A 25,621-nucleotide genomic window follows, 5' to 3' on the forward strand; every position below is an offset into this window, starting at 1 on the left:
AGAGCGACTGAGCGAAAATCATTATACTGTTTCCACGATCCCTGAGGGGTCAGGGTTGTCCTGTTCGATAGCTGCCAGAAGCTATTCACTCCTTGGTAAGATGGACTCATAGTGGCACTGTGAGCTTGCTGGATTAACAGACTAACATATCCTCTGGGGGTGTCTGGAATCAGTCTGGACACTAATCCCTTAGTTTGTTTAAATGCGCAGATCCTATATAACTTCAGGAAGGAAAGCATATAGAACCAATTAATCTCTGACACAGTGAACTTCATACATGTGAAGCAATCTGTGTGAAGTAATCTGAAGTATTTTTCATTCTTTTAGGGTGATAGATTTGTGAACACGCAAATGTAAAATACAGTCTGTTAACTTTGTTGATTCCTGAGCCTCCTAACTCTTGCCATGTAGATTCTTTAACATTTTTTTAACTCCCAACTCCACTACTACAGCGAGGGCAAGGTGTTCAAATGTTACCTTTAGTTACTTAACTTGAACACACATGGTTTATAAGGAATTCGATTTTGCTCTCTTGAGGTTCCCCCACACCAGCTTAAAGGGTTTTTATACTGCCTACAATGATTCTACCAGATTGGTTCAGATTTTATCACTTTGGTGGCTGTGATAAAATGAACAAGCAAATGAGAGCAATAGACATGTTATCATCTTGAATGAAGATTTTACCCTGTAGGTGTATAAAACAATCCAGGTGAATTGTGTTAACTAGTCGAGTGACTAATAATGTCAGTTTGATAGTCCGATACATATGCCACTCTGTGAGGGGTTACTCTGATAGAGATTTGCAATTCCAGATTCCTTACTTTAGAATGATCCCCAGGCGTGCAACTGGATCTGAAAAATGTTCTTGAACAGTACACCTGCGCACTGGTAGATGTCTTAGTTCTGCTGCGCTCTGCATCCACGCTGGAAGCGACGTGCATGGTGCATATACAGGTGAAACCCCAGCGCACTGACGTCAGTTCTCTTCTCTCAGCACCAGTCATCGCAGATCTGAGAAGCGCTATCCTTTAGTAAATGTTTGGTTTTTTTTTAATCAAGTTTTTGTGAGTTTTTTTCCCAACTGGTGTCCTGTAGTTCCTAGGAATCCCCAGGACCTGTGCGTTTTGGATGGCCTCAGCTGAGGGCTTGGTGTCCAAACAGATTCACGACACCCCCACAGGATATGTCAGCCGTTAGATCAGCTAGCTGTATGGTGCCAGTACTCCCCCCTTCCTGTATCTTACTGTGGTGCAGGTAGTTTCTGGCAACCACTGAACATGACAACCCAGATTCCTCAGGGATTGTGGCGTACAGTACTTTTCGCTCAGCCACTCGTGCTTACTTATTCTCAGAAAATACACAGGATGTTTCAGTAAGTATTTATTGATCCAGCGTCTGTCTTCTGTAAAACATATTTGCTGCGACAATCAGGAGCCCGAAGCATACGAAAGATATTGCAAGTACTAATATAGTAAACAGTAGCTACATTTGTACCATAGTGCTTAGATGATGAACACATACAGTTCAGATAAGACAGTAGCACTTGCATGCTCCTATAAAGCGCACCCTACGTAATTTACCTAAATGTACCTAGTCTAGATATGTAGGTGTAGCATGTGTATGTGTATAGATATATATGTATATAGCCAAGAATCCCCATGGGGAGAACAAAGTCCCGCACCCGATGGTAGAGAATGAAGGACCCAGTCTCTGTTCCGAGGATGACACCTGCAAGGGATGTCGATCCGCTCCATGTCGTAGATTCAGTGTGCAGGACCCTGTGTCCGAGTGGAAAGAATTCTCCTCTCATTTGCAGGGGGAGAAGTATTTTATATATTAGTGGTCACTCCAGGGTTTCTTCTAGAAGCGATATGTTAAACGATCATAAATGTTTTGAAAACTATCATAAATGTTTTGAAAACGATCATAAATGTTTTGAAAACGATCATAAATGTTTTTCTAAAACAATTTGATAATTTGCGGGCAGTTGGCTAAGGATGAAAAAAGTGGTGAGCCTTATACAGAATAATTATGCAGTGCCTGAGGTCATGTTTATGTAAGTCAGGTACAGGGATTATGATAAACTACTAAGAGCCTGGTGGTGAAGAGACGGGAGCAAACTACTAGGTAAAAGGTCATCTGTTCAGAACTGTTATTGTCGTGTGGATGGGACAATGTATGTAAAAGGGGGCATACATGACACTGGTGTGCGGTAGGAATGTCAACGAAAAAGGCCGGCTTCAAGCTCTGCAGAGTCTGTCACTGCTCGATGTGGGTGACTGACCCACACATTGTTTGCCTTGGGTTCCTCGAGCACGACCACGATCCGAAGGCCTGCTCAGATTGCTGCACCATGCACCGAAGGCCTTGCGGGAGCATTCTCTCTAGCTCCTGGCGGCTCTACTTGCGACGATCCAGATTCTGGTCAAGAGGTAGTGGTCACTGAGTTCGAGATCCTCATCACATTCGAAGTCATCAGGCAATTCAGGTAAGTCGCACTCCCACAAGAAGAAATCGAAGCATGCTTCAATTTCACCTAATTGGTTGGCCGACAAGGGAGCATCGACAGTTATGGCATTATTCAGCAGTTAGGGCAGTGCCTGGGCTGTCTCCGCACTTCCCCGAGTTTCCGGATGCCGGAGCGACCTCCGCTCAATTAAAGGAATTTTGAGGCTATGCACCTCATATGGGTGGCCTGTTCCCTCCCGTGCGTCTACGGATCCCCTGGGTGCAGGAGGGCCCCCTACCAGATCCACGCCAGCAGCTCCGGCACCAGTTGGGTCTCGGGGAACCACAGATGGATCAGGATCAGCTCTGGTCATGCCATCTCGACTTTCCTGGCACCGGTCGCGACAGGAGCTCCTGTGAAAAGGACAGTAGCCTACTGCCCTGCTCTAGGGGACCCCAAACTCCTCTCAGAACACCCTACCCCGGAGAGCTTGGTGGCCCAAGCTTCCACTTCCTATGTAAATCCTGCCCACCCATACCACCGCAATGCGAATCCAAGAGGCTGGTCAACTTAGGTAAGAAATGTTTTCTTCCACCATCCTGGCATTGCGGTTAATGACCACCACATGCCTTTTGGGCTGCTATTTCCACACTGGGATACGGTTGCGCATGTGCTGCCAGCGGTTCCGTAGGAGGCCCAATCCTGGCCTTCCAGGCTGTTGCAGATGGAAGAGATGCAACTAAGTTGAACATTAGATGTGGACTGGACACCACCAACTCATTAGGCAGGACAGTTTTGTTGACAGTTGCCCCTACGGCACCATGCCTGGTTGAGGACTACTATCTTTTCTGGGGATGTCCAAACAGTACTTATGGATGTGCCCTGTTTCTTCAGAGACTAGACTAATTCCGCAATAGACTAATTCCGCACTAGAGCACTTTAAGGACAGTAGGGCTTCGGCCAGGTCCTGGAGGCTTCGCATGGACCCTCGTCTCCCCCAATCCGTCTTGCACCCCTTTTGTAGCCACGGAAGGGGCTTCCAGCCACCGCGGTGCGTAAGCTTCCCAGCCTCTGTGCGCTACCCCCAGACCTTGTAGATCAGGCAGCCAGAGGTCGGGGCCATTCCCCCGGCAGCCCCCAAACCCTTATAGTCTGCCCTCTTACCACCATGGACACCCAGTACGGGGCAGGATCTGCCATCACCTACCCTACTGGTGGTCTGAAACATCGGACCGATGCGTTTTGCAGATTGTCTGAAGGGGCTACTCCCTCCCCTTCGAGTCTACCTTTCCCTCCATAACATGTACTTAGGACCACCTATTCCTTCTCCCCCAGGAAGTGACGGCTCTTGGCCAAGGGAGCAATAGAGAGGGTGCTGATACCAGAAATAAGTTGTGGTTGCTATTCCCGCTACCTTGTAATGCCCAAGTAGAACGGAGGTCTTGGTCCTGTCCTTGAGCTGCGCTCTTTCAATTTCTTCCTCAAGAACAAGTTCAAAATGCTCGCTGTCGCTCAGGTCCTACCTTACCTGGACCGAGGAGACTGGATGGTAGCATTCGATTTGCAGGACGCATACTTTCATATCTCCGTTCTGCCTGCCCACTATTTTCAGTTTGCCATGCTTCTCTGTGATCTCACCAGCACCCCTGGGGTGTTCACTGATGGTGGTTGCAGCTCATCTGGGGAGATCAAGGGTGCCAGTCTCCCCCCTAGCTCGACAACTGGCTGGTGAAAGTGATCTTGCCCCAGGCTGTCTTCTCCCACCTCCTGACTACAGTACACCTCTTGCCCTTGCTGGGGTTCACCATCAACATACGGAAGTCACACCTGACTCCCTCTCAGATGCTTCCTTTCATCAAAGCCGTTCTGGACACCAGGTATTTTTGTGCCTGTCATGTCTGACGGTGGTTTGAGGATATTCAGGCTTTGATACCGATATTTCAGCCTCTATCCTGGATTTCGGGGAGACTGACTGAGGCTTCAAGGCCTCCTGCATGTGACACATGCTAGCTGGCATATGTGGGGTCTGCAGTGAGACCTGAAGTTCCAGTGGGCGTAGCATCAGTGGAATCTCTTTGACATGGTCCATATCTCAGAGGGAACTGTAAAATATCTGAAATGGTGGTTAATGAACAGCGTTTGGGTCAGCGGCAGGCCCCTCTCCCTTCCACAACCACAGTAGTGACAGATGCCTCACTCCTGGGATGGGGCGGCCATCTGGCAGAGGTTAAGTTCAGAGACCTCTTGCCTCTGGCTCAATCCGTACTCTACATCAACCCGTTGGAGGTGCAGGCAGTCCAGCTGGCAATGAAAGCTAGTACAGGTGTTCAGTCAACACCACCACCATGTGATAAGGAGCAAACAAGGCAGGTTGGGGTAGTGGACCATTTGTCAAGAGACCCTGCTTCTCTGGACATTGCTGGAACATCAGGGCATTTTCCTGATGGTTCAACATCTGGCTGGCTCTCTGAACGCCAGAGCGTACAAACTCAGCTGAAGAGGCCTAGCAGATCACTAATGGTGTCTCCATCTGGAGGTGATTCAAGGTCTCTTTCAGCAGCGTGGAGAGCCTTGGTTAGATCTGTTTGCCACTGCCGAGAACGAGCAATGTCTGCAGTTCTGCATGCTGGAGTTTCCAAGGCGGCTCTCTCTCAGACGTGTTTGGTCTCAAGCGGAGCTCAGGCCTTCTGTACGTCTTTCCACCCATACCACTCCTGCCCAGAGTTCTCAAGAAGATCAGGAATGACTGAGCCCAAGTCATCTTTGTGGCTCTGGACTGGGCATGGAGAGTCTGGTATTCCAAGCTGTTGAGCATGGCCATCGGTTCTCTGATCAGGCTGCCCCGTCTGGAAGATTTTCTGTTTGAGCAGTAGGGGAGGGTTCTACACCTGAACCTGTCTACGCTCCGCCTTTGTGTGTGGAGATTGAGCAGCAGCAGCTAACAGCTTTCGGCCTTCTGCCCGTAGTCTTCAATCTTATCTTGGCATCCAGACATCCCTCCACCAAGACAGTATACCCCTGCCATTGGGGAACAGTTGTGAAATGGTGTACATAAAGAAATAGCAATCCCCTTTATGCCCCTCTTTCTCAGGTTCTCCTCTTAATACCCTGTCTTGCCCAGTGGGGCTGTGCTTTGGGCACTCTCAATGGCGATCTTTTTGCCATCTCAGCTTTCCTGCGGGTGCCTGACCATCCATCCCTCGTTAAATCCCCTATTGTATATACGTTTCTGAAAGGTTTACAACATTTGTTCCCACTTTCTCCTTTTATTATGCCCCAGTGGAACTTCAATCTCGATCTTCCCCTCACTCCTTACCATCAAGACAGCCTTTCTTGTGGCTATAACATCTGCCCCGAGGATCAGTGAGCTTCAGGCGTTGTTATACAAGCCGCCTTACCTGAACATCTTTCCCAGACAAACTGGTGCTTCGTACAAGAGCTTCCTTTCTACCGAAAGTGGCCACTCCCTTTCATGTAGCCCACTTTTTACGCTCCACCTCATCCCTCCAAAGAAGAGGAGCAACTTCACTGTCTAGACCCAAAAAAGAGCTTTGTTCTATCTTGTCCGCACACAAGAGTTCCGGGCGGGCAACCAACTCTTCGTGGGGTATGTCAGAGCAAAAAAAGGGCGGGCCATACAGAAGAGTATCTTCTCACAATGGATCGTGCTGTGTATCAAAATCTGCTACTCATTGGCTAAGAAGTGGCCAAGAGGGGTTGCATGCTCATTCTACCAGAGCTAAAGCTGCAACCACTGCGTTAGCACGTGGTGTTCCAGTTCTGGACATCTGCAAGGCAGCAACGTGGTCGTTCTTGCACACGTTTACCAAAAGCTACTGCCTGGACAGTTCAGTCCATAAGATGGGCATTTTGCCTGGTTGGTCCTGCAGGACTTCCTCGTGTGAAATTGGTCTGCAGACCCATCCCCGGGGAGGTATTGCTTGGTTATCTAATCTAAAGTAAGAAATCTGAGGCTAGAAGTTTCTATCAGATAATGCATTACCGAAGCCAAGTAACTTGTTTATCTGGTAAAGACACTATCTAGCAGAGACACTGTCTAGCCACAGATGTCTTACCGACCTACCCATCCTCCCCACTCTGTGAACAAATTTCTAGGGACAAGGTTTTTCCCCTTTCAGGGACCTAGTATTCCAGTCCAGTGGTCCGTGTTTCCTAGCTCCGTGGTTGTGTCATTGAAAGTCACGAAAAGTAACTGACGTCGGCATGCTTGGGTGGTGCCTATATAGACACTGCTCATGTCACTTCCAGCACAGCTGCGGCCACACTGTGCCGAACTACGCCACCTACCGGCGCACAGGGGTACTGTTAAAGATTTCTGGATCCAGTCTGACACCTGGGGATAATTCTAAGGTAAGAACTCGGCGGCTACATAGTCTCCATTAGATAAGGCATTACCGAAGTTAAGTAACTTGTTCTTTAGCACCACGTTGAGATCATGGAATGGATCTTTCATATTCTTCAAATATTATCATTATTATGCTACCAATATGGTCATCGTTTTTTTTTTTTTTTTTTACAGAGTTTTATATAGCGTGAACTTGACCCGAATCGGGTATCGGAGTGCTTTACAAAGCACCAGTTGCATTACATGAGGACACATTCATTTCTTCAGGCATGGGGAGATTAAGTGATTTGCCCAGAATCACAGGATGTTCAGCGTAATTGCCGAGACTCGAACCTGGTTCTCCAGATTCGAGGTCCACCGCCCTAGCCGTTAGGCCAACTCCTCTCCCCAACATGTTCAGCATAATCATACAAGTTATTGTTTAGGACCAGAACTGATCATATTACATGCCAGGCAGAGATAACAACACACAACCACAGCCGAAGGAATGATCGATGTTACCAGGCAAGTCCAGAGTAAATAACACTTCACACATTAGTTGGACTACAATGATTTCACAAACTCTGCATGCAACATTATGTTGTATAAAAAAGACATGTTTCCTGATAAAGCGTGATTGAGAGGAAAATGTTGTTGCAATGACTTCTTGGAGCATTGCATCGTTGATACCAATGTAGACCATGCCTTGCTAGATTCACTGTAATGCTTCAGTACATTCAGATCAGTGTTCATATTGTCAATAGGGTCTACGGTTTGCTGGCTGCATAATGATTCATAATGTGGATCTGACCCTTTTTGCCTTTTGAACCTATATCACCCTACAAATGGCTCTCCTTTCATGGAAAACGTTTGTGTTCTGTAAAATTAGGTAATCTACCTTCAGAGATTTAATAGGTCTCTTTATCCAGGTGTGTGGAATTTAAAAAAATATCTACTTGTCCATGTTGCTTCATAAATCTACTTGTCCTGTAACAAAATCTACTTGCCCCTTTGGTTCCATGTAGTGCAGCGACAAATTATGGGAGCAATCTCATTACATAAGAGTTCTGTTATAACCCTCTCTGATTGTGCCAGGGTTTATACCATAGGAGTGTTGGAATGCTTCCAGTCCCCTTATGATGCCACATTTCCGCAGATCTACATACTGGGACTGAAGGTAGTGGTAAGCAATAGTTCCAGGGTTAGAATGCCCTTTTGAGTCTCTGCAACCCTACTAACTTGAATGCTTTAAAGGTTTTCAACAACTCTTCTCTAATATGTTTCCATACTGAGAAATGTTCGACATTTTAGTCCTGACGTAAACCTTGTTCCAGAGTTGGGGAAAAAGTGGTTGGAGGGAAATGAACTTGCAAACACTCTGATTTTCGCATGAGCAAATCTACACATGCAGATTTGCTCATGCTAAAATGCAGTTCATAAACATTTTCTAGGAGTACTATATATTGTCCTTCTGTAAATTCTTGAATTCACAAAAGCCGTATAGCTGCACTTAATGCAAGGACATATACCATGGGTGCACTTTTGAGACTTTAATAATTGGGCCCCTAATTTGGTCTGGAGATGACCATGACCCTTTGTGTTTATTAAAATTCTCTCTCTCTCTCTCTCTCTCTCTCTCTCTCTCTCTCTCTCTCTCTCTCTCTCTCTCTCTCTCTCTCTCTCTCTCTCTCTCTCTCACTCTCTCTCACTCTCTTTCTCTCTTTCTCTCTTTCTCTCTTTCTCTCTTTCTCTCTTTCTCTCTTTCTCTCTTTCTCTCTCTCTCTCTTTCTCTCTCTCTCTCTCTCTCTCTCTCTCTCTCTCTTTTTCTCTCTGTCTCTGTCTCTGTCTCTCTGTCTCTCTGTGTCTCTGTCTCTGTCTCTCTGTCTCTCTCTCTCTTTCTCTCTCTCTCTTTCTTTCTCTCTTTCTTTCTCTCTCTCTCTTTCTCTCTCTCTCTCTTTCTCTCTTTCTCTCTCTCTTTCTCTCTTTCTCTCTCTTTTTCTCTTTTTCTCTCTTTCTCTCTTTCTCTCTCTCTTTCTCTCTTTCTCTCTCTTTTTCTCTTTTTCTCTTTCTCTCTCAACTGCGAGTGACAACGTTCTGCTCTTTTACAAGGAGCATATTGGCACACAAAGTAGTTTTGTTCAGTGCCAGTAACTACTGTGGCCGTGTGTGCTTTTTGAGACCCAAAAAACTATTTTTGTTTTCGACAATGTTTGTTATGATGGTGAGGGCCTGGCAGTTCCCACACTAATAAGGTTTTACAAAAACCATGCCAAAACAAGTCACAAATTGACATAACTAAAAAGCTGACCACCAATTTCAGACCTACTGGCTTTGCCAAAGCTTGTTTGTTTCCCATAATCTTAGTGAAACTGGTCACACTGATTTTCCATTATGAATATTTTTGGGAAATAAATTAACACGTTACTAAATACAGCAAAGAAATGGTACCCGAAATGTTACATTAGATTAGCAAAATGTTTTTTTTCCTGCTTTCATTTTTTTTATGAACATTTCATTTTGAAAGCAAAGAATCATAAATTTTGCTTTCAAGCCTCTGCAAATATTTGCATCAAATTAGAAAGCATTCTGGGAGCATTACACATAGCCTCATATTGCTAAACTTTGAAAACGTGCGTACACATTTTTATATTGGTACCACTGTCCGCAGTGCAGTCGGAGCTTACATCATTTACTTAAAACGCTCACCCTAATAATAAAGGCTTTCAATTAATCACCCATACATAAAAGTTCAAACAGCATTAACATATGGGCAAACAATTTACCTTAACTGCAGACAGTGCCCTTCCCTGATCCATAATGTGGTACTGAAAACTGGCAACCAAAGGGTTTGTGCTGCAGCGGGTTGGGCCTGCTTGTCCCAAGGACAAAATGCACATGAAAACTTGTTGCCCTTGACACCAAACAATATGTCCTGGGCGTCGGGCTATAGGAATTCCACATCCCTGCTGTATCTATACTGGAGAGCTTTCACAAGCTCCATTTCTGATAAACAATTAATCTTTTTTAATCAAATGACAACTTGGTCACATCGATTCTTCACTAATGCAGGAATACCCCTATAAAGAAAAACCTTCAAGGCATCTATAGTCAGATGAAAGGCCTACTTCATCACACACCGTTAGGATATTGAAGAGTTTTTGCACCAAGAGTGGTCATGTCAATTTTTCCGACTTTATGCATCATCTGTTATTTTAGGTTTGCTTGCGTCAGTCTGTAAAATTTGTCAGTGGCTTAATCTGCGTGACCTCCGAAACCAATAACCTATGAATTCTTAGGATTGCCTATTTTGTACATAAATCATTCACAACCTATTAACTGTTGCATACTTTTGAGTATTCTGTTTTATCAGAATTGGTTTTTTTTGTATTTGATGGTATGGTCTCAAGTTGTGAAAAGGAAACATCTTGCTTTTAGTGCACAAAATAATAATTTGGATGATTTCCAGTACTCTTCTACTCCCTCTTTACAATTGTCTTCGTTCACTCTCCATTTGCAGTCCAAAATTGGCAATATCTGTTCTCATCTGGTATCCTTTCTAAGTAACACAGGGTGGACATCGGAAGGGTACACACATACATAGTTGCCTTGTAAGTGTGATATAGAATAGCCATATAACAAATAAAGTCTTATTTGGTACGGTCACCTGGTTTAGAAAAAATGCAGTTTACTGAAGAACATATTCCAACTCTATATTCAGTGACAACTCTTCAAGAAAGCAAGCACTGATTCGACATCTTTGAATCAGGAAACTCTGAAGTGTGGAAATTATTTTTGGAGGTATGAATGGTTAATAAAGATATAACACATTAATGAATAACACTCAAAAAGACTAGTAAGGCTGAAATCTTGCTGGGAGACTGACCTTGGCTCCCTGGAGCAGTGATCATGGACTAGTTCTGGTGCACACTGTATATGTTTCATTCAGGTCAGGATTCCAAAGTGGTCCAGCTTAACACAGTGCATGGACTATGACTAGAAATTGTCAGAAGAAACAGGAGATGTATACCCTAAAATGATTGGAAATCATAACATTTATTTGGGTAGGTGGTAGACAGAGTAGCCTTACGAACCCTCTACTTACCTTCAACACAAGGGGGTTTAGGGGCCCCCTCATTCAAAGCTTATTTCCTGGTGGCTCAGATTAAGTGGCTGTCCCATTGGACAGCAGAACGCCACATAGAGGAGACATTTACTAACGACGGTCGGATACCTCTCCCGGCTATCCGGAGACTGTTGATGCCAGGAACCAAGCCAACTCGTACACACCCCCTACAGGTGTCGATTGCCTGCAAATGCATGATGCGCATACACCATTTGTCATGGGGTCTACCCCTCTACTCCCCACTGCTCCCATTAGTGGGATTTCCACAGAAGGAGACCTCTTACACATCCGGAGCCCTACGGATATGGACGGAGCACAAGGTGACAGAGATGGAGGCACTGTTTGAAAATGGGCAGCTGAAAACATCTGCCCAAATGCGGGATCAACACGATCACCCTCCGGGACAATTCTTGGTGCACAGACGATTAGTAGACCACGCACGACAATGTTGGAATCTCACTGAGGGGGAACCAACGACACACCCAGTACTACATACGATCCTACGTACGGGCAGGGGCAGGCACTTAGTCATTTGGCATTATACAGCAATAAGGGAACTGATCACGGCCCCTCTACTGGCCCAATGCCCAAAATGCCGAGATGGGACGAGTGCTTAATGACCAAGAATGGGAAAAGGCTCTAGAGTACCCAAAGAAAGTCACACGGAAAGCACGGTTCAAAAACATTCAATTCAATATTTTACATCGCGCATAATTAACACCGCACAACCGCCACCGATTTTACCCCGACACACATTTCGCATGCCCCAGATGCCAAACACCTGAGGCGAACTTCAAACACATGTTCTGGGACTGTTTCGTAATCCGGCCATATTGGGGTAGGATACATCGGGTTCTTGGGGCGACTGTCCACCTCCAGCACATTACCACATGGGAGGCAGGTGCCCTGGGGGTCTTGAGCAGGCGGAAGATAGAAACGGTGCAGTGCAAGTTTGCATCCTTAGCCATACTCCTGGCGAAACAGGGAATAGCCATGTATTGGAGAGCGTGGATAGGCGCCGTTAAATTGGGGGGCAGCGGAGGAAGCAACATTGAGAGATGCGGAGGTGAAGGGGATTTGAAAACATCCCATCTCTATGGAACTCCTGTTCCAGTTTACACAAGAGACAACACAAGAAGACTCACCCAGGGCTACACCATCCCAATCCCAGACTCTATCCCTGTCCCTGATAGCGCAAATAAATGCCACTACGCAATAGCCGTATCGGATGAAAGACCGATCCTATAATAGGGTCCCACCAGACTAGTACCCCGACTAGTGATAGGAGATACAGCCCCCCTTAGACATCCCTCTTTCCCCGATTCTGATGCCACAGACAGTTCATAGACTAACTGGACCCAACCACTAAACAGATACTTACCACAATATATTTTGTAGGCTCCCCGGACCCTTCCCATCCCCCTCCCACCTCCCCCCCTCAGTTCAGTTTCATGTTTACCCCCTGGCACCCCAGAGTAGGCTCATATATATTGGGAATACCAACATGGGCACCAATCAAAGAGGTATGCCGGGATAGAGTGGGGGACTACATATCAACCCACACCCTTGCGGAGGAAACCCACATATACTGGCACCTGGCATTAGTTAGCATGACAAATCTCGCACCAGATCACTGGAGAGGTAATATCCATGTACAATTTGCTGTTTCTTACTTGAACTATACGATGTATGATGAGATGGATACTCCATAATACACTTATATTCTCTGACTGCCTGTGTACACCTGGCATCCTGCCTTAATTGAAAATGTATAATGATGTACCATGGAAAATAACATTCTCAATAAAAAAAAAAATGTAAACAAAACAAAATGATTGGAAATCAATGACTGATAACATATAATAACTGACAGAGGATGAGACACTTTTCAACACACTGGCTTCATTCATGATACTTTTCATGATGTAGACTTACATGCTGGATTAAATAAAAGTATATTTTGTATACAGCACATGACGCAAAATTGAGACTGACTGTAGGTCATAACCATTTCATGTACTTTTTTATGTTGCTGTTTTGAATGTTATTTTTCACTTTAAGAATGTAAGAAGTTTAAAGGAATTCAGTGAAGCATAAACAATGCTGAAACTATGCAAAGTTTACTAATCTTTCCACATTCATAAGTGACACCTAGAATTGTCACTGGGGCTGTGTGGGAAATGCAGTTTAAGTGAAGTAACTACATACGTCATCACATGGTAGGTACTTACAAAAGTTTGCAGTGTCTTTCCCACAGTTATATATATTTCAAAATTAACACCTAAATGCACCAGTCTTAAGTGTTGCTAAAAAGTGTCAATGTGCACACAATCCCTAGGTTTTTCCAAGGGGTTTGAGGGACAGGGAGACTTTGCACAAACTTGTTTTTTCTTGTGAAGAAATAATGAATATTGGAACCTTAACTTTTGCATTTGGATTTGCTGCATTGCAACAAATCCGCAAACCCACATAGTTAGCAAGCACAGGTGTATTGGAGGCAATATTCAGACGTTGTATTAATTAATCAAGTAAAGTGTCTGCAGTGTTTAAGTGTACTCCATGTATCCAGCGATTTACAATGTTGTTAAAAATCCAACTCGGAGGGTACCATTTTAAAGTAACTTTACCTGTTCGATCAAGTATATAGTTTAATATAAACATGTAAATAGACTTACATAAAGAGTTATTTGCTCAAAGCAGTATGCAATGTTATCCCCACCACAGGTGAAAAACCTTTCCAGTGCCCAAACTGTCATGAACGTTTTGCCCGAAATAGTACACTTAAATGTCATTTGACAGCCTGCCAGTCTGGAATAGGTGCAAAAAAGGGGCGGAAGAAACTCTACGAATGTCAGGTATGAATTTCATTTGTCTTTTAAAATTAAATCATTGTTTCATTTATTAGAAACACATCTGGGAAGATTCGTTTTTAAACAGTTTGCCTTTTCTGTTTTTTTTTTTCCCAGCATTGTACAAATGGATGTTTTCTTACAATTATAAATTATTGTATAGAGCTCAACTAGCATATTATTACCCTGGAATCCATTGCAATGCGTCTCCGTAAATGGATTTGATTCTACAAGAGCCAAGCACAGGTTAGAAAATACTCCAACATTAGGGGAGAAATTGTGTTGTTTTCTCGCCTAGGGGTAAATATTGAGCAGGCTCCCCAAACATTATCAAGTGTACAAAAAAGCTCTGTGAGGATATATAGATATTTGGTTATTTGACCATACCTGCATACTTATTTTGGGAAGTATTTGTTAATGACTTGTGCATTTTTTTTTCACAAGATATGAAAAGGTTTGTTTTTACTGCATCCTGTACATAGTTCCAGCATTTGCCTTTTAAAACTTCATCTGTTGAATTTCTTCTTCTTTAGGTCGAGCCTAGTGGAGCGCGCACGCGCTGCTCTAGGAGTTGACCTTTAGAAATCGGTCTGCACTTTTCAAGCACTCGTGGTGGCATCCACCTTGCGGGAGCGAGCAGCGGCACGCAGGAGCCGTCTGTTTGTAATTAACGTGGCTGCACGCGCTTGTTTATATTTCTTTACTTTCCCTTCCACTGCCTGCCTCACCCTCACCCTCACCCTCCTTTGTCAACCGGTTCCTTTTAAACAACTTTGTGGCTTTTTGATCTCTGCCAATTACTGTGCTACATATCTAGCAGCTGTACTTAAAAAAACGTACTTTGTTAAAAGTATCTGCTAGCATGTATTTTTGTATAATACATTAAAACAGGGGCTGCTCTCTACACACACCATATAAACAAGCACTCACTCCTAGCCCATGCCGCCTCTCTTCTCAAGTTATAGGAAGGATGAAACTTAGAGTCAGCCCTGATTTAATTTGACCCTGTGGCTGCTGTGTGCGCACAGATTTCTGGGGCCATCTGTTTTTAATTAGCATGGCTGCGCCCACTTTTTAAATATTTGTTTACTCTCTCTCCCCATTCCTGTCTCACCCTCACCCTCACTTGTTAAGTCTTCTCCTAAACAAGTTTGTGGCTTGTTGATCTCTGCCAATAACTGTGCTACATATCTAGCAGCTGCACTAAAAATAATCGTATTTTGTCAAAAGTATCTGCTAGCATGTATTTTAGTATAATACATTAAAACAGGGGCTGCTCTCTACACACACACCATATAAACAAGCGCTCTCTCCTAGTACATGCTGCCCCTCTCTTCTCAAGTTATAGGAAAGATGAAACTTAGTCAGCCTGCTTTCATTTGAACCTGTGGCTGCTGCGTGTGCACAGATTTCTGGGGCCATCTACAATAACACAAGTGCACAATACTGAAACCTTAACAATCTATAGATATTAGCAATGAACTTCTAATAGACTGGTTTATGATCAAATACAGATGTGGAAGACTTATCCAATGCACGTATGCCATATTTACCGCAGACATGTGAAGTAATATTTTGCAATGGCATTATTACAAAAATATTTAAAGATATTGTAACAGAATGAATATATTTATAAAACATGTATACATGTACATCATAAATATTTTGTTCCACTCAACTTACTTTAAAGTACTAAAAATGTTAACTAAAAATTCTTGCAATAAAATTCAAACTGACAAACATTTGTCAGTTATTCCTGGACAAACCATTGCCAATATCATTGGTTACACACTGATACGGTGCCAAAAAAACAACACATATTAGCAATGCCAATAGCTCAAAAACAAAATCCAAACTACCAAGCTCTAATTGGGTATTTTATTTATGCTAAAACAATTACTGCACATTGCTCAGAAGGTACATTTTGTATTTTTAGCTTTCAGGCTACTTTAGCATTAAAACTAATTGTAAAGCTGTTCCACATTTGCTTTTTAAGCAAAAAAGCTAGAACACAATTTTTCAGTAGCACACAATTACTTTGCAGTAGTGTTTAGAAACCTAGTTCTGCTATAAAAACATTGCCAATGCGTCTCGCCTCTCAGAACATACAAGTATTTAGTTATGCAGCACAATATCCTTGGTGTCAACTGTTGCGTGGCTTAACACTTATAAGGTCCCAAAGTTTAGACCTATTGGCTATGCCAATGCTTGTTTTTATTACCGTTGTTGACACTATTGTAGTACTTTATAGAAGACGCGAGTTGAAATCGTCTACTGTTTAATGTCACTACAGTAGTCTCTTTTCTTCAATCTGCAGTGATTACATGTGGTTTTGTGTGCCCGATTCAGGGAAGCTCTGTGCAGTACATTGGTACACAAGAGGACTGAGAAATACAGGTCCTCTGTGGAAGTGCTTTGCTTCTTACCTATGGCACTGTATGGAAATTATGGTTAACTGACCTTTTGAGGTGCTGCTCTGGAAGTGTGATGTTCACTCCAACATATTTTATTGCACCAAAAACTGGGCTGACATGATTTCTAGACTAAAGCTGAGCATGCATCATCTTTTTCAATCCTACAATATCTGTTTTACATCTGGTATTCACGCAGAAGCCTTTTGGAAGGAGAGCTCTGAGAACCATCTGCTAGTATCAGTGTTGACAGTTCCAGAGAGGAAATGCAAATATTAGCCATCTGGTGGATCTTTTGCTCCCACAGAACACCAGATCTACAGTGTCTCTGACAATCGTCACAGTCCCTTTAAATATCAGACTTTCGTGTAGTAGTGCAGATGTCGTCCCTGAAGGAAGTTGTCAGTAAGGGCATCCTTAAGTATGGACAGAAGAGTCGAAGTGGGGAATGAGTGACTGCACCCCAAACTCTGCTTACATTGTTTGTTCGTTTTCTACTGCTCAAGTCCTCTTTGAATAGGATTACATATATTTGACATGAATTTGCATGCGTTGTGACCAGCATTACTACTCTTGATTGCTTCACTCCTTTTGATCGTCCTGGCTCAGTACAGCTTTTAGGTAGACTGAATTAACCTAACGTATAAAAAGCCGTGTTTAACCATTTTTAGATTAAATTGGTCAACTCCCCTTTCAAAAGGGGTTATCCATGGTCTACAGAAGTCTTTTACACATATGGACTACAGGATTTTGGTGCCTATAGAACCATCTGCCTCTGTCCATGACTGTTACCTGTTGCTTAGAGGATTTTCAGCGAAATGGTTATAGATGTATTAATGATAGGAAGCTACTTGAGAGCTTGGGTGTAGCCATAAGGTATGTTCCAAAGTGACCAGGTTACAGTATAACGTTCCTGCTTCTCAGCCCTCTATGATCACTTGAGTCTAGAGTCTTCGTCTTGTGCAAAATTTCAGCTTAAGAGGCCAAACAATTAAAATCACCTAAAGGGTGTATTCTGAGTTACAGGGTGAAGAGAAAGTTTGAGTGTGATAAGTAGGAATACCATTTTTAACCAAATAAGAAATGCTTCAAATGCTCTTTAGCTGCGCACTTCTGAACTCCGTCCTCCAAAATCTACATTTGAGATTTTTGTTCAACTTGCCACCCAACAAGCTACATCTTTTGGTTTAAAAATCAACTTAAAGGGATAGGGTTCCTTTCTGCTACTAAAGCCTGAATGAGGGTTTTCATATTCCATGTTTAATGTAGTATTTGCACTTTGTATCCCTGCATGTATTGTGAGAATTGTTAAAATTAAGATATTGTGAGTGGAGGGTGGCAGCAAATGGAGTCTTTGCAAGGAAATTGAAGTGACAATGCTTGCACCACCTTCTAACCCCATCCATTTCTGGGCAATTCTTGCTTTTTCCCCTACGGGTAATGCCATCATCTACTTGACTGGCCTCTTTCAAATGACAGACTGGGATAAAGCAGATCCACTGACAATCCATTTGCAAGATGGTTTTTCACATTGACTGTACAGAAACCTCTGTTCCAGATCAGGTGGCTTGTGTACAATGCACACATACGGTTTGGTACACAGCAGTTTGTATGCACATGGTTTAAAAATATTTTGTTCTACATTTAATAATGTTTTTTAGATTACCTGATCTAACACATGCTGCAGTTAATAAAGAGAAATATATTGGTGTTCTAGAACTTGGGACAAATTAGTGATAGAATATGGTTCCACAATTTTAATTACTCTTATATTGGAGGCTATTGTATCCTCTAAGATAATATTCTAAAACTTGAGATGCAAAGAATGATTTTGCATTATCTAAGAAAAATGTAATCCTTGCATAATATCTGAACTGTTAAACATCAACAACTGGATTTAGTATTGCTGCTTTCAAGGCAAATCTAGAAAGTGGTTGCTATCCTCAAACAAGCATTGGCCAAGCCAGTCACTTTCACCTGAGGAGAGGAGTGTTTAGTTTAAATTGGTGATGGATTTGGTGTTTCCAGAAGCTGTAATGCTATTTAAGCCAGCAGTGTTTGATTCAGTTGGTCATCATTATATGGTCGGGTATCCTGGTTACCCGAGACCCTGGGGTACAGTACTAGTCTGGTTCACTTTTTGTTTTGCTAAATCTGATCTAATCATTGTTGCTTACACCTTTTACGCATGGACTTTCAGGAGACTTTTTGTTGAGTCCCTTAGGACGTCTCTGTTTTTCCAACATCTATATGCAGCCCCTAATAGCTTTGATCAATTTTTTTGACACACAACTGGTCATAAGCTTAGATTAATATGCCTTTGGATCAGCTCAACATTTAACAACTTCTCAGCATTACAAACGTGGAAGTCTGCTAATTCCCTCCAGCTTAATGCTGATAAGAAATAATTATTGTTAGTAGGTAAGTATGTGTACAGATGGTATAATTCAATTTGGCACTGCTCTCTGGTTCTGGCTTTCCCTACTTCTAAAGTTGTCATTGGGTTTTAACCTTGTTGAACCGCATTCTTTGAAACCTCAGATAAAATCAACTCAACTTTTCTGAAACGTAAAACTATTAAAGTGTTGCCGTGTGTCCTGAAACCGGTAAATTCCCAAGTAATTTATCTAGGCTAAATTATGCATTCTACATTATTCAGGCTTGTCAAAATCCTCATTAAATTAAGAAACCTAATTGACTTATGGAAGTAAACTTGTATGTGAACTGAGAAAATGTGATCCTGGCTCACAGGCTATGATCCACCTACACTGGCTGCCTGTTAAGGACAGGGTTGTCGTCAAAGCTTATGTATGGTAAACGATTTTTATGGTTTAAAAGTTTCTTTGATTCCACGTTTCAACACTACAAACCATCCATGCACTTGTGTTCCAATTTCCAATTATTGTTCACATTACCAACAATAAAGAAATCCAGAGTCTCGAGCAAAGTTTTTTCTCATGTTGGGCGTCCACTATGGAATAATATGCATTTGGGCATTAAATCAATCTGTTCTTATTTACCTTACCATAAAGCACTAAAAATGTGCCTTTTCCGCTTATCAGTTGCTGCTCTCTTTTTGTAACCCATTGCTGCTGGGCCGGCTTCTGGTGTTATTTTTTGCTTTTGTTTTTTGTAGCCAAGATTCCCGTTTGGGCACTCTCTAATATTCAGTCCATTCCAAAGTATGCTCCTATCGGTTTGTTTGTGATTGCCAAGAATGTGAACTCCTTAACTGCTGGGTATTTTCCTCTCCAGTGCTGAGCCTTTTTTGGCTATTTGGAGCAGTTCACGCTTAGGGCTCCATCACTGTATTATCACATCTCATTATGTAAGAGTTCTGATATAGCATCTCTATTTATGCCAGGGCTTGTACCATAGTACGGTTTGTATACTAGCAATTCCCTTATGTTGCTACATTTCTGCAGGTCTACATACTGGGACTGAAGGTAGTGGTAGGCAATACTTCAAGGGTTGGAATGCCCTTTTGAGTCTGAGCAAACCTACTAACTTGCATGTGTTATGGGTTTTCACCAACTCTTTTGTAATCTTTTCCCATACTGAGAAACGTTGGAAATTTACTCCTGTCAGTGGCAGACGTAAAACTTTTTCCAGGGTTGGAAAAAAAGTGGTTGGAGGAAAAGTGAACTTCAAACATTCAGATTTTCACATGAGCAAATCTACACGTGCACATTGGCTCATGCTAAAATGCAGTTCACAAATATTTTTTAGGAGTACTATTTCTTGGCCTACTTCTGTAAATTCTTGTGAATTCACGGAAACTGTATATATGCACTTAATGCAAGGATATATACCATGAATACACTTTTGAGCCTTTCTTTAATAATTGGGCCTCTATTTAGGCCTTGCGTTAACCATGACATTTTGTGTTTAATAAAATTCTATCTCTCTCTCTTTATCTTGGTCAATCAGCTGGCTTCACTGTGAGTGGCTGTATTCTGCTCTTTTACAAGGAGCATATTGGCAAACAAAGTAGTTTTGTTAAGTGCCCGGAATTGATGTGGCAATGTGTGCTTTTTGAGAACAAAAACTATTTTTGCTTTTGCCAATGCTTGTTAGAACGGTGAGGGCCTAGCAGCTCCCACACCGATACGGTTTTACAAAAACCATGCCTAAACAAGTCACGCCTTGACAAACCAAAAGGCTGACCACCAATTTCCGACCTATTGACTTTGCCAATGCTTGTTTGTTTTTGTTTCCCATAATCCTATTTCAACTGGTTACACTGATTTTCCATGATGAATATTTTTGGGAAATACAAGCATACATCAATGTTACTAGATGATGCTGCAAAGATATGGTACCTAAAATCTTAAGTAGATTTGCAAAATGGTTTTTTTTTTCCTACTTGCATTCATTTTGAGAGCAAAGAATCATCACTCTTGCTTTCAAGCTTCTGCAAATATTTGCATATGATCAGAACATTCTGGGAGCATTGTACATAGCCTCATATTACTAAATTTTGAAAACGTGTGTTCACATTTTTACTGGGACCACCGCCTGCAGTGCAGGCTGAGCTTACAACATTTACTTTTAGTGCGCACACTAATAATAAAGGCGTTGCATTAATGAACCATAAATACAAGTTTGAACAGCATTAACTCACGGACACGCATATTACCTTCACTGTAGACAATGCCCTTTACTAATCCATAATGTAGTACTGTTAACTGGTTGCCAAGGGTTTGTGCTGTAGGGAGTTGGGCCTACTTGTCCCGAGGACAAAATACACATGAAAGCATATTGCCCTTGACCCAAAAGAATATGTCCCGGGCATCGAGGTATAGGAATTCCACAGCCTTGCATAAGGTATCCACATTTTAAAACTAGATACCTGGGGGAATCCAGAATGGGGTGACTTGGGTGGCTCTCACCAGCTTCCATTTTTAATTTTTTTTTTTAAACTTGGAAACACTTGCCGTAAGCTTTAACTAAAGACCACATCTTACCCATATTCTGTAATCTGCAGAAAGCCACACGTTTCCTTTCACCCAACATTCTCCCTAGTCTGAGTGTGTGTTTTTAATCCAAGTTTGAGGTTTTCACGGCATTTTGGGTTAGACAATGGCATGGGATCGATACGATCACATGCCATTTTACGGGTAGCACCCTATCCGAGCCAACAAGTGCAGCCATTCACGAATGCAAGTGGAACGATATTGGGAGTTAGCCTCACTCTCCTAGCACATATGTAAAAACAACACCCAAAAGAATCAAAGATCCTCTCACTTGCCGATGGGATGCTGTAGTCCGCACTCGAGCAGAAACATTTGAGAGTTGAGGGGTGAGGGTGGAACCTGATATTAGGATTGGTAAATTCCACCCCAATATATTCCTGCCATACAGTGGGCTTTCCCCCTGTAACAGTGGAATCCTCCACCCTCATTGCTGCTGTGGTTCTGCAGAAAAAAGAAACTGAAATGGAGTAATTGTGAAATTTACTAAAACATGCTGTGCCAACATAAATGCTGTAACTTTTAGAATATAGCTTGCAACTTGTACCACCATTTTTTTTTCTCTTTAATTGTGCTTTTGTAATAACTGAATAACTGCCATAATCCTGAAGTGGAAAATGCACCACTCGAAAAATCGACATGAGTTGTTTTTCTTCATTACCTAATGCGAAAAAGGAAAATATAAAAAATAGGGTCTGATGCCGTGTCACTATCTACAGTCACTACCGGGTCAATTATGAACTGCTGAAACATGCACCTCAAACTTTTAATAAAGAATAGGGCCCCTTTTGCTGAGAATAACCTATCGTCGAATGTGTGGATTGTGATAAGTGATAAAACTCAAGATCTACTTTAACCATCGCAATCCACATGCGCATAAAATCTTGAGCAATAGTGGCTATTTTATCATCTCAAGAGGCAAAGGAGAGCAGGAACCTCAATACATGCAAATCATCCGGCATTGTTTCTGCCTCCCTACATTTCAGTGTGAGCAGCATAGGCAAAACTAGGTTGACTTTCATAGTTGTTCCATTAAAGAACCCATGCAAGATTTGTTGCGGGCTGTATTATTTACACAGAACTCATTTTACATAAAGAAAATTGTTCTCATTATACACGTTCAGACAGGGTAACTCCTTCTATGGCCTACAACTCGATGGAATTCCCTCTATCGCATTGTATGTAGATGATATCCTGTTATATCTCTGCTGAGAATGATCTGATGTAGAGGGCACCTATGAGGAGCTTTCCCTTTTCGGTAAGGTGTTTTGTGAACTCCAAGTCAATTAAGGTAAATAGAATGGCTATTCCTTATACATTCCAATGCGTAGATACTAAGCCCCCGGAACTGGGGGGCAAGAGTCGCTGGGACCCACGCACTTTCAGATACCTGAAGATACAGATCTGTTGATCTGAAGCCTAGTTACATCAGGGCAAAAATGGTGGTCCTCCTGTGCCTCCTATACTACTTTGTCATCCTCCCCATTCAAGTGTCTCGGGCCATCTTTCGTAAAATAGATGAGCTACTTCTGCCTTTACTTTGGAGCACAAAATGATGCAGGTTCTTCATGTCCAGACCCTCTGCAGAGGGAGGGCTGGGCAGTAGTAGATTACAAACTATGGTCCTTGACTTCACAACTTGTATGGTCAGCGAGATGGAGGGACGTACGATGGGGCGCCCCTGGAGTAGGAGACCCTGGAATTCCCTCGTGGACCACATGACTACAATTCAGACTATAGCCGTCTTGGAGGCCACAGAATCCTGTGGACAAAATACGATTGCCATGCTTAGATATGCTTGGGCGCTTCAGCATAACAGCACTAGAATCCCTTTACGTTTGTGAGCTCTCGATCATAGTTATTCCCATTTTGCCCCCTCTTGAGGACTTGGAGTGGTGGAGTGCTGAGCACCTGGCGGTGCTCTTTGAGACTAACACACAAGGGCTTCAAGCATCTTGTTGATGATTGAGCTTTCTCTCCAGCACTTCTTGCTCTATGGAGCCAGAAGGGCCACGATTTGAGCAAGATGGAAGGTGGGGTGTCTGAACCACTGTTTCCTCATTGCTTATGGTTATCTGCACAACAGCCGGAAGGAACCAGCAATCTCATTTCTGTATGATTCGCTGCTGCAGCAGACCAGGATTGCCCTGCAAGGGCTGCGCGAACACTGGGCAGAGAATATTGCTATTCCGACAAATCGTGAAGCCATTCAGAACGCCACCCCACGAACCTCTGAGTACACCAGATTAAAATGTAAACAGTATTATTTCCTACATAGTGTCTTCATTACCCCAGGAGGATCACATGCTTTTTGCAGCACACGTATCATGTCCGCGGTGTGACATAGTGGGGTTGGACGTCTATCTCATAGTGCTTGATTGTCCTTCGCCCCTCACCTATTGAGATACTATCACAGGTTACATATCCAAAGCCACTGGTTGAAACATCTTTAAAACCCTGACTCACTGCCTGTTGGGACTCCTTCCCAGACCTTGAGTGAAGGCTGCCATGTCAAGATTCACTGACTTAGCACTAGTTTTGGCTTGTCACAAACTGTCCCTTACCTGGAAATCCTCACATGGGCCTAGACTTCTGATGTAACAGAAGGAATTGATTAAGTGAGCAGAATGTAAATGGGCTGCATTGCAGTGAAAGCACGACGGGGCATCTAGGGTCCTGGAGTTTGCATAAGCATGGGATGCCATCCTACAACATTGTTCCTTGATTAACAACTTAGGCGCTCTCCTTGCAGCCCCTGATAGTGTTAATGTTTGAACAGATGCCTCTAGCCATTGACTACCGACAGCCTACTCTGCCCCACATATGTCCCCTGCACCGATCTTGACCTGCCATCTGATTTGGTGGAGATGAAGCGGGTCCTCGCCATAACCACCATAATCACGAGCTAGTTGCTAAACCTTGACACACACACTCCAGCAGGATGATCCGTTTTTTGTTTACTTTTGAACTGTTAGTTTGTGTTGATTTTCTGTCTGTCATGGATGTCCCATTACCTGCATCCCCTCCCCTTCACATTATGACTGCATTGGACCTGCTGCGGCTTTATTATTTTTCACCCTTTTCAACGAGGTCCTCCCCCACCTCTCGTCTCATGATCCCTCTGATTGTGTATTGTACACAGCGGCGTCTGGCACTGGTAAATGCGGTGGGGCAGGGTGGGAGGGGGAAGTCGAACCGCCACGCCCTGCCCCACCCCCTCACGCTTCCCTGTGCCGGCCGCTGCTGATTGTACAGTTGAATGCTGGCTCTGAGACACATACTATCAATGTGAACATTACAATGTTTATGCAAATCAGTAATTTTCTAGAGGAAAAAATGCATACGGTGCATATCAAATGGTATACTGTGCAGCTGAATGTATGTAGCTCTGTAAATCACTTGTGTACCAGTATAAAACAGTATAACATAGAGCCATTTCCCTCTTGCAACACACTGCAATCAAGGTTACAGAAGGTATCAGTGCAAAGTCAATACATTTTGATTATAACTGAAAATGTTATTTGTCAAATCTTGTTTTGCGTGTGATACCAGCTCTTGCTTTGTTGTTTTGGCCACAGTTCTCCCATTCTCTCAATGATCTGGAATTTATTTCGATGAGTCGTTAAAAAAAGGACTACACATCCCAAAAAAATAAGGTAACTGGCATAATAGAAGCACTAGGCAAACAATACCAAAGCAATTGCTAGTATAAACATGTGTGCAGAGGAAATATGCAATAGGAGCATCAGGCATGATCAACATTGCTCAGTCAGTCCATATTAAAAGTGGAGGAGTTGGGTAGCGCTCAGTGGACTAGAGGAAAAGATGCCCTGGGCGGTGTATGGACAGAGGTCAGAGTTAGGGAAGTGTACCGGGTGACAGGTAGTGATGAGTTGGCAGAAAAGAGGGAGTGATGCTGAGGGAATAGCAAGAAAGAGGAGCACTTAATATATCTGTTTGGAAGGGGGGAAGAGCACCAAGCGGTGGTAATGAGTGAGGGACTTGCATGATAAGGGAGAGAGTAGGCGTTGTTGGAGGTAATTAAAATGGTTGGAGAGAGACATTGTTGGGTAAAGAGAAAAGGCAGTATACTAAAGTCTCAAAAAGGCAGAGGGCAGCAGGCTGAGACAGCAACTGTCACTAAAAAAAGGTACTTTGAACTCGTATTGCCCACCTCAAATGGCCAGCTGCCACATGACCACAAATTAATTCAAGAGAAAGATTGATGAGAGGCAACACATAAAAACAACAAATTCCAGTGCACACAAAACAAAGTTTGGTCCACAGGCGTTGTGAGTTTAGTTGTAAGTCTTTATTTTCCAGATATTCCTTTGTACACACACCGCCAACTCGTTTCACCCTTCACAAGGGTGAGTATTCAAATTTCCTCAGTCCAATAAGAATGTACGTCTTCAAGAATGGCGAAAAAGCTAGGTCTTGTGGCATAAGGGAGCCTCCAGTGTAGATAAGT

General features: G+C 42.9%; 1 protein-coding gene across 4 annotated transcripts in view; it reads left to right on the forward strand.

Moving 5' to 3' along the window:
- Nucleotides 1-25,621, forward strand: part of ZBTB35 (zinc finger and BTB domain containing 35) — a 164,993-nt gene that overhangs the window by 114,675 nt on the left and 24,697 nt on the right. For all 4 annotated transcript variants that reach the window (XM_085631207.1, XM_085631204.1, XM_085631206.1 and 1 more), the window contains one exon: nucleotides 13,642-13,772. In XM_085631207.1, the coding sequence (XP_085487333.1) occupies nucleotides 13,642-13,772 (131 nt within the window). The remainder of the gene's footprint in view (nucleotides 1-13,641; nucleotides 13,773-25,621) is intronic.

The sequence above is a fragment of the Triturus cristatus genome, chromosome 2_1 (assembly GCF_964204655.1).
Source record: "Triturus cristatus chromosome 2_1, aTriCri1.1, whole genome shotgun sequence".
NCBI classification, from domain to species: domain Eukaryota; kingdom Metazoa; phylum Chordata; class Amphibia; order Caudata; family Salamandridae; genus Triturus; species Triturus cristatus.